The 10,123-nt window shown below is 42.2% G+C and overlaps 1 protein-coding gene across 1 annotated transcript in view; it reads right to left on the reverse strand.

Moving 5' to 3' along the window:
- Positions 1-10,123, reverse strand: part of SLC26A4 (solute carrier family 26 member 4) — a 51,074-nt gene that overhangs the window by 11,135 nt on the left and 29,816 nt on the right. Inside the window, exons 11-15 of the mRNA XM_003782791.2 lie at positions 7,528-7,605; positions 7,291-7,386; positions 5,898-6,004; positions 2,604-2,673; positions 124-216 (exon numbers count right to left, since the gene is read on the reverse strand). Coding sequence (XP_003782839.2) covers positions 124-216; positions 2,604-2,673; positions 5,898-6,004; positions 7,291-7,386; positions 7,528-7,605 — 444 coding nt within the window. The remainder of the gene's footprint in view (positions 1-123; positions 217-2,603; positions 2,674-5,897; positions 6,005-7,290; positions 7,387-7,527; positions 7,606-10,123) is intronic.

Below are 10,123 nucleotides of genomic sequence, written 5' to 3' on the forward strand. Positions count from 1 at the left end.
TTGTTTGGCGGGTCCGGGCTGGGGATTCGAACCCACCACCTTAGGTGTACATGGCTGGCGCCTTAGCCAGGTGAGCTATAGGCGCCTAGCCAGAAACCAAACTTCTAGGGATAAAGTACTTACTGTGGACTTGATGGATTTTTTGAAACCATCAACATTGCCGTAAAAAATGGGACTAGAGAATCTCAGAATCTTCACTCCTTCAGGTTCTTCAATCTAGCATTAAAAAAGAAAAAGTTTTCTGAGGTTAAACAATTTTAGGCCTCAAATATTTAATAAAATTTTAGGCTATTCAGAGTGAAGGAGAAATAAAATCTCAGGACCTCAAAATTCATTATGCCAAAGGGGGAACCAAGCCTGGGAACTGAGTCACGAAGCTCTGCCATTCTCTTCCCAGACTCAACTCCTCAATGGAGTACAGAGGTTTTTGCTTTTTTTGTTTTATTAGCAAGAAACATTACAGGTTGGAAAATGTTAGCATGGCTAGCAAAGGTGGTCTTGTTATGCAGATAAAACCTCAAGGGGAACTGGCCCTCAGAGAGAACAGATGGTAAATGTTTCTGTTCAGACCTTTAAAGGTGTCAGACTCTCCGTTAGTCTTTCCTAGATAGGAAGGAGGACCTGGCTACATTAATAAAGATTCTCTAAGGATGCAAATTTTCCCCTACAAGAAACAACATTGCAGAATTATTTCTGTCTCCTGGGATCCATCTTGAAATAAGTCAAAGAAATGTATTTTGGAATAAATTTCCAAAAATTTAAAATGTATTTTGGAATAAAATAAAATGTATTTTATATTTCCTTCAGCCCTAAACCTTTGAAAATATGTAGCCGCCTATAAAACAGCACATATATACCTATATAACCAGAGAACTCAGCTCCAGTAAATTCTTGAACCTGAGCTCTGTTATGTTTCACACCTGACAATCTTATTTCCACAGACAGCAGACCAAGGAGATGAGAGAAGATCATCACCCTTCTGCCCATTCTAAGAAGACCAAAATTTGATTATTTCCTCCTCTCCCTTTTCTTATGTTCACCTGAACTTATGTAAAATGTAATTCACTGCACACTCCTTAGACCTGCACAAGAATGTAACCCTTTGCTTCACCGTTCACACCCCACCTCCTCTTTCCCCTGCACACCTTCCTCCCTTAAATACCAAATTCCCAAATCCTTCTGCAGAGAGCCCAGGACACAGATGCTTCTGTGGCTTGCACTTTTCCTGGGCACATCCTCAGACTTTGGTTTAATAAATCTCAATTGAGCGTCCGTGACTCCTGTTTTCAGTCACTTCTTATTTATCAATAGCAAAGAGCCAGATCATGATTGTTCAGAGGAGCTGGACAGCAGCTCTCAACTTTTCTCCAATAGAGGCTTCATCCCCTGGGAGACAGGTTACCAAAACTCATGGACCACCATAGTCCATAGGAGGCTAACCTAGAAAGGGCCTAAGATAGCAATTATTCAACCCTCTGATTTCTAGATGAAGAAACTGAGGCTCAGAACGGTAACATGATTTGCCTCAAGTTAATACCACTGACCCTCTTGATTTTGCTAAAATTCTTTAAAAGCAACAAAGAAAAAAATAGCAAAACCAAGAGCAGTTACAGGAACTGGGGCCTATAATGCCATCTGCTTGTTCCTACTCTGCTGCACAGGGGTCGAACCAAAAGTAGAATCCACGAATCACAGAATGATCAATTTTTCTAGTCTTTATGAATCAAAGCAATTTTCGCCTCTCAGCTTCACATGGGAAGACAAAGGCCCTGAGAAGCTGGCTGAGGGGCAAGTTCTCACCAAGATGGAGCCCTAAACTCAGTCTAGGGGTCCCTGCCCTAGAACCAAAAAATTCTCTAAAATGACTCTTAGCTATTGATGGCTCTTGGTTCGACGTAACAGAAAGACTGTGGAAATAAAATAAGTAGCAGTTCCTGAAATTCCAGTTTCAGTGTCCAACATGTGTTTACATGTTAAGGTAAAATTAGACAACAACTTCCTAAGGTTCACATTAATTTTTTTTTTTTTTTTTGCTAAATTTATGTTTTCTTAATTCACTCTCTCTGTTTTTTCATCTTTGTTTCCCCTAGTGATCACTAAGCAATTTTATTTGCAGGCAACACTGGGATATTTAATTTCTTTGTACTTCATTTCCTGTATTATATGTTATTTCTTCCAATTTCAAGAATAAAGCAAAATGTCAAATTAGGTATGGGTGACAGGGAACTTGAAAATCTCTTGTTAGAACTGAATAAAGAGAGTCTTACAGGGATTTTAGGCAATTTCATAGAAGGATTATGTAGCAGAGAAATAAAATTTGATTGAATATCTGGGAATAATCTAATCGCCTATTATTTGTAATTCCCTTTTACGATGGTTTCACATTAAAATGATATCCAGCTAACATGGACAAAATTCACATAAGCCATGGATGTCAGAAAGTAGACTGGGTTGAAAGTTTTCAGGACACTCCCCATGGACTAAACGGGCTTTCCCAACAGAAATCTTCTACCTTGTTCCCGTCATGCTAAAAGAAAATATGCAACTCCTGAAATTCCAGACTACTAAACCCAAGTCCAGCAAATGTCTCATAAAGCACTTACATTTTTGTAATTCTTGGTACTTTTGTAGATATCTGTGCTAGGGATGCTTCCAAGGCCATTCCATGAAGGACTGAAAAGAAAAATCAAGGTCAAGATTTTTGCAGAACAGTCATCTTTTGGAATAAAAAGTTCAAAACAAATAAAAGCTACTAAAAGCTGATCATTCTGGTGTTTTGGACTCTGCCTCTATTACAGATGACATTTTGCTGTTGCTAACTCTGAAATGAACAGCTGGTGTTTGTGTGGAATCGGGGGAGCAGGAGAAACTGTCTCTCTTTTGATGGCTGAGAGAAATACTGAGCATCAGACTTTCACACGCACGACACGTTATCGGATGAGCAATGAGCTTTCCCACGTGTGCCATCTTATTCAAGCCCCACCATCACCCTAAAAGGTCCACAGTGTTATCCTTATTTTCACTGTTAAGTAACTCAGAGAAGTTAGAAAAGACCTCTGATTTAACCCCTGGGCCTTCAGTACCTGGCTCTCATGACTTAGGGCGACTGCCTGATGAAGTATGGGGAGTCTGCAGGGGATCAAATTAGTCTCTTTTTAAACAATAGAAGCCTGAGAGGACCAAAAATAAGCCCTTTCTGTCAACCAGACTGTTGGTTTCCTGTTCCTGATGGCCTCAGATAAATTTCATGATTCTTCAAGTATGACGAGGGACGTGTACTCAACACAAGGCCTGAAGAAAGAGTATCTGTCTGGGATACTTTCAGCACTGTGCTCTCTGCAGCAACATTCTAATTACTGGAAATTAAATCTTGCCTTTTGTTGGCTACAAGCCTAGTTACCAAACCAGTAGCTAAAATCTGCCACCAGTCTTTCCTTGGCTTACTGGCTTGTGCTGATTTTTAACTTAAAGCTCAAAGATAGTCTCTACAAAACCCCATTTCCCCCCAACCACACCTACACTAGAAAAAATAGACGCTGAGGCACACACAGCGCCAAAGGCAGCAGCTTCTAAGGACAGCATCTAAGTTCTTTTCTAGCAGCAAGTTAGGCATTTGGGGAGCTTGTGGACTTTTTTCAGGCCTCTGGGCAGCCGTTTTAGGGTGCTGAGGCAGAAAATGCAAGCCTTTGGGGCAGGCACCCACGTGCAACCGTAGGAAAGAAGGGAAGGAAGGAAAACTGGCTGGTGGAATAGGAGAGGGGCGCTTCTGCTGAGGGGGAGATATCTACGTGGGGGGGTTTCCAGGTTTCTCCTTCCTTCATATTATCTGCAGGCCCAGCAGGGCCCAGGAGTCAGAAGGACAATGGAAGCACTAAGGAAGGGGCTAGGCTCTGTCCCCCTCCAAGCCCAGGAGGGCAAGTGGCTAAAGCCTCTTAAGAGTCTAAGCAAAACCGTCCAAAACACCCCCCAGGCTCCCTCCTCCTCCCTCCATTATTTAAATCATACCTTCCCCACTTTCACTCTGCATATGAACTAACTATGTTTACCTCATATAATTATGTGGCTTATTGGGTATATGCCTTATTTGGCAGATTTGAATGAATTCTGGCTATAATTGCCTATTTTAAAGTTCTTCTGTTCTGGGTTACATAACTTTTGGGTTACTAGCTTTAAAAGAAGAAAATGAACTATAATATATTTAGCAGCTGTCTTATCCTAAGCCTCGGGCCCAGTGCCTCAAACACTTTAACTTATTGAAAAGAAGAAATTATAGGCTGGGTGCCATGGCTCATGCCGGTAATCCTAGCACTTTGGGAGGCTAAGGTGGGAGGGTCTCCTGAGGTCAGGAGTTCAAGAACCATCTGAGCAAGATAGGAAGACCTCTCTGTCTCCACAAAAGGATAAAGAATTAGCTGGGTGTGGTGGGTTTTGCTTCTAATCCCAACTCCTTGAGAGGCTGAGCCATGAGTTAAAGGGGAAAAAAATGTTTTTTAAAAGAGACTATTACGAAAATTAAAATTAAATTTTTATCCAAAGGGAGCCAAGAAACTGGAAGAGGCCGCGGAGTTAGAGGCTGCAGTGAGCTATGATAACACCACTGCACTCTAGCCTGGATGACGGCTAGAGACCCTGTCTCAAAAACCAAAAACAAATAAACAACAACAAACTAGAAAGCAACCTCAATCTTTGGCTGAACTATATATCTCTTCATCTCACCATGACTCAAAGGTGAGAACAGCAGGAGATCATGGGACTACAAGTTCTGAAAATTAAGTTCCCAAACTCATCCTAGAAAAAGTACTCAATACCTCGTTGCTGACTATCAATAGTCACCTTCCAAGTTCTCCCCTTGGGAAGCTAGGCACTGACACCAGTGCCTCGTCAACCGTTCAACTCAGTTTTAGAACTCTTTTTCTGGAATGGCCATGGGGGCTGTCGCTGCATGGCACACAAAAACCACGCAAACGATAACGAACATGGCACAGCGATACACTGCCACACAACGACACAAACGCAGCTGAGAAACAGGTCATAAAACCTCACCAAGCTGTTTCTGCAGTGCTGCCATTGCAGGCACACGGTGTCAAGTTCAAAAACTTAATTTTCAGACCTTATAAGACAACAGCGCTTATGGCCATCCCAGAAAGAGTTCCAAAATGGCTATGAAGGGTGGACTAGGCACTGGCATTGGTGCACAGCTGCCCGAGGGTGACTCAGAAGGTGACCATAGTGATATTCAGCCAAAATGCATAGATAGCATTTTGTCTAGGATGAGTTCTCAAACTTGTCAGGCCTCTTAAGTGCATAGATTTGGGGGTAAGATACATCTGGGTTCACATTTTAGCTTTTCCATTTCCTGGCGGTGTGTTCTTAGGAAAGGTTCTTAATCTTCCTGAATTTCAACTTTCTCACCCGTAGAATGAGAATAATCAGGCCTATTCATAGGATTTTTTTTTTTTCACAGAGTCTCCCTTAATCACCGCAGCTAAAGTGCACTGGTGTCATCAGGGCTCATTTCAATTTCAAATTCCTGGGCTGAAGTGATCCTCCTGACTCAGGTCCCCAAGTACGTAGGACTACGGGTATGTGCCACCACACCCAGCTCATTTTCCTATTTTTTACAGAGACAAGGCTCTTGCTCAGGTTCATCTTGAACTCCTAAACTCAAGCAATCCTCCACCTCAGCCTCCCAGAGCACTGGGATTATAGGGATGAGCCTCGGCACAGCCCGGCCTAGTCATAGAATGTTTTTGCAGATCAAATAACATCTGTAAAGCGCTGTGTGCTTAATTCATAGAAGCGCTCAGTGTATACAGACTATAACGAAAGAAAGTGGCACAAGAAAGCTCAGGGCATACTGTCCTGTTTATAGGAAATCTGGGTTTTATATTACTCACAACTGAACTCTCAGGACCACAGTCAATAGTCCAAATATAAGGCCAGCTAGTAAACCAAGGTCCAGCCCCAGAATGATGGACACCACACACGTAAACACCCAGATAACCTGGAAACGGAAAGAAGGATGTTAATTCATCAGGCAGCATCATGTGATGGACTGTAAAAACAGCATCAATTATCCACACACAAATGATAGCTTTTACAAAATACTGTGACTTCACTCGTTTCATATTTAAGTGGAAATAGAAATTGGCCTTCTCAATTAAGACCAATTCTCCCCTTCTCTTTCTTTTTTGTAGAGACAGAGTCTCATTTTGTCACCCTTAGCAGAGTGCCGTGGCATCACACAGCTCACAGCAACCTCCAACTCCTGGGCTTAGGCAATTCTCTTGCCTCAGCCTCCCATCGCCCATTTTCTTTATTTTTAAAGAATTTAAAATATTTTAAAATATATTTGCCTGGTTCAAAAGGGAATTTAATACAAAAGAGATATGGTGAAAACTTTTGCTCCCAACCTCTCCCTTCCCCACCCATCCCAACCCTCCTCTCTGCCCATATCCTCTTTTATTTCTGTGTGTGTCTGTGCTTTCCCCCAGCACTTCTATTCTGGTCTCTTTTTGACTTAACAATTTGTCTTAGAGATCTTTCTATATCAATATGTAGGAAGTTTTCTCATTCTTTTTATCAGTTGAGGTTTAAATTAGAGCAGAAGGATTTAGCTTTTGGTTTTTATATTTCCTCAGAATAGTTGTGAAGGTTACTTTAGTCAGAATTAAAATCATCATGGGTTCTTATATTTTGTTTCTGTGTTGTTTCATATTTTTAAAATTTATTTTATTTATTCATTTTGAGACAGAGTCTTACTCTGTTACCCAGGTAGTGATGCAGTGGTGTCCTGAGTAGCTGGGACTATAGGAACCTGCCACCATGCCTGTCGAAGTTTTTCTATTTTTTGTAGAGATGGGGTCCAGGTCTTGCTCTTCCTCAGTCTGGTCTCGAAATCTTGACTTCAAGTGATCCTCCTGCTTCAGCTTCCCAGAGTGCTAGCATTATAGATATGAGCCACTGTGCCCAATTGTATTTTGTTTGTCTTTCTAAACTAGGGTTTTTTAAAAAATGGTTGCTTTTTGGTTTTAGAAGGCCAAGGAAATATAAATAAGCTTCATATGGGATTCTGCTGGAAATGGACCTTTCTAGAGATACAGGATCTTCACAAAATCCAGTTCATGTTAAAGAACTTGGTGGCTTTGTGTTATCCACATAATTCTAATTTCTGCTCTGGGATTCCCAATGTCCAAGTAAGATTTTGAAGACAGGGGCCACGATGATATGGCAGAAAGCATGTAAGAATCAAATCTTATTTCAGAGAAAAATGGGTAGTGGGCGACTTACAGCATCAATCTTATTCTGCCTCCACAGCCGGGGAACGTCACACACCTGCATAAACATCCCTTTCAGGTTGGCAATTACAACAGCTGCCAAGACTGACTGCCGAGAGAGACAAGGAAGGCTGTGTTATTCAGGGGAATGGTTTTGCATGTGATGATTTTTAAATCTCCTGTTATTTCTCTGGTAGCAGAGTGGTGAAGGAAAGTTATGCAATCAGTGTGCAAAAAAGCAGGGCTATACCTTTTGCAAGGGTTCCAGAAGCTTCCCCAGGGCAACAATGGCGATCATGACAATCACAGCTGAGATAATGCCTGCAATCTGAAAGACATACACCTCCCATGAACAGGGTTCAAGCTCCCTCAGCTCTCCCAACTCATGGGGTGTATGAGAGCCTGTTCATAGTAAATTTCCCCCTCTTCTGCTCAATACTGTTGACAAATGAGAATTATTTACTCAAACTCTATACAACAAAAATGGCATGCATGCACATGCACACACACACACACAAATATATACACTTATGGCAGAGAAATTAAAGAAAATGTCGAGACTGAGCCTACTAAAGTAAAGCCAGTGTGACTTGACTTCGTTTGGGTATATCACACTCCTACCATTTGGTGTCAGTTCAGAAAGCCAACCTACTTATTCGCCATGCCAGGAAACATGGACCACCCCCCTTTCCCAACAATAGGGATCATGGCCCTATTCCTGGGAAATAAATTCTCCTGGTATGTAACTGATTCTTCCGCATTACTGAAGCAGCAGCCATAATAGCAACTCTGATAACAGTTTATATTTGTAGCCCACGGCTCCCAGGAAGGCTCAGAGAAAATAAATGTACCCATCCTATTGCAAATGCCACATTGGCACGTTGAGGTGGGACTGTCTTCTGCTTCCTCTGACAATTCCTCAGAGGCAGGCTCAGGGCTTTGTCACCCGGCAGCCCACAACAGTGGCTACAGAGCCACCGAGCAATAGCAGGGGTAAAAGGAATCTTCAGGAACTTTACCTTGGCTGGCAAAAAAGCTTACTCCTAAGATCCATAAATAGTTAGGAGAGAGGCTGAGGGGGTGGGGACTAGTCTCTGGTTTGATTAGGTGACCAGCGAATCTTTGTTGAGACAGCTGGGGCAGGGCCAAGGTGAAGACTAGAAGCTCTGAAACAAAAGGAGAAAAGGAGACAGAAAGCAGGAAGCAGAGCAATCAGAGAGGAAGAAACAGGGGACATTGTTTGGAGCACAAGTACTGCCTAGAGCAAGATGTCTGCGTTAGGGAGCGGAGCAGACACAGCAATTAGGAATAGAAATTAGAGAACTTAATTAGAAAGCATTCACTCCACCTGGCAAATCGATCATTTATGTTGGAATTACAGCTGGATCAGCCTGAAGCAATAGTGCGTATCTGATGGACTGCAAAGTTCACCCTTTTCTATGCTTTTCCTGCCACCACACCTGCGGGTTCCCTGTACACTGGTGAGCTTTTCACTCCCCTGACTAAGCAGAGAAGCTGATTCTACACCTCCTCCCTGCCTCCTGTCCCCTCCCCTACACCTTCCTTCTTTAACTTTCTTACTTAATTAACCAATATTTCCATTTGCATTCCGCTATGGGGATAGAGCTCTGGGAATGGAGATTTGGGGACAGGGACCACAGCCAGCCACCAGGAGAGTTGCCACCTACTTGCCAAGTATATGTAATAATAAGTCTCCATCAGTGGAGGCCAAGGCTAATTTGGTCACTATATTAAAGTCTGTGAGGGATGAATTATTTGTACTTACTTTATAAGGCTGGTTTGTGAGAAACTCCAGATTTCCTATTTACAAGCAGAATCAATTACTAGAAAATCAGTTATTCTTGAAGTACAGCAAAAGGAAAACTAGAGAGTAGTTTGGAACCAAAATTACTTTTTTGTGAGTCAGTTGGAGTCAGAGGGGGGTGAGAGGAAAATCAGGTTATAATGTTAGTTTTCTATACCCTGCACGTGCCGAGACCAGTTATTGTCCACCAGTCCTTATTCTTCCATTCATTCATTCAGCAAACACATGTTGGTGCTGCTTCTGCGCTAGGTACAACATATGTATCATAGGTGCTAAGATGCTGGTCCTACCTTGAGGAGTGGAACAATGAGCATTCACAAGTATGTTCTAGGATTTAACCTGTTTAATCCTCACAACATCCCTATGAGATGGATACAATTATTATTCCTAATTTGTAGATGCTGAAATTGAGGCCCCAACATATGAGAAAACACAAGAAGCCACATCAGAGAAGATCTGCAAGGTTATGTGGTCAGGAGTTCTTGGATGTCAACCCAGGTACTTAGACTTTTAACCCCAGAACTTTAGTATACATTTCAGTAATTAAGTATTGAGCCATTTCTACACTTGTTTCATTCTTCAATCCTGAAATCCTGGCATCTTTCATTCCTAAATATAATACACTCCAGTGTGTGGCCAGGGATATTAGCTTACCAGAATACCCTTATTCCCGCACACCCTCTCACAAGCCTGTGCCAAGGAGGTCACTTTACATGGGCATTCTTACTGTGGTGACCAGCCCAGGCCTCAGAGCCTGGAGAACAGACACCAGCAGTTCAGGATTTGACTGCACCTACCCAAGGCCACGCACCCAGGACAGCCTGTCAAGCTCTGTCTCAGATGGAAGCAGCAGAAACTCCTCCTGCTGTTGACAGCTGCAGCCTGAAATGGGCCACAGATCTCTGATTATGCTTCCTGGGACAGGTTGTATTATTTTACCTGCTTGTTGAGAGCTGGGAATATTTTTTTAAAAAAACATTTTCTTTAAAAAAATCCTGAACATTAAAATTTTTGTTCAAAA

The sequence above is a fragment of the Otolemur garnettii genome, unplaced genomic scaffold (genome assembly GCF_000181295.1).
Source record: "Otolemur garnettii isolate 467f Iridium unplaced genomic scaffold, OtoGar3 scaffold00005, whole genome shotgun sequence".
Taxonomy (NCBI): domain Eukaryota; kingdom Metazoa; phylum Chordata; class Mammalia; order Primates; family Galagidae; genus Otolemur; species Otolemur garnettii.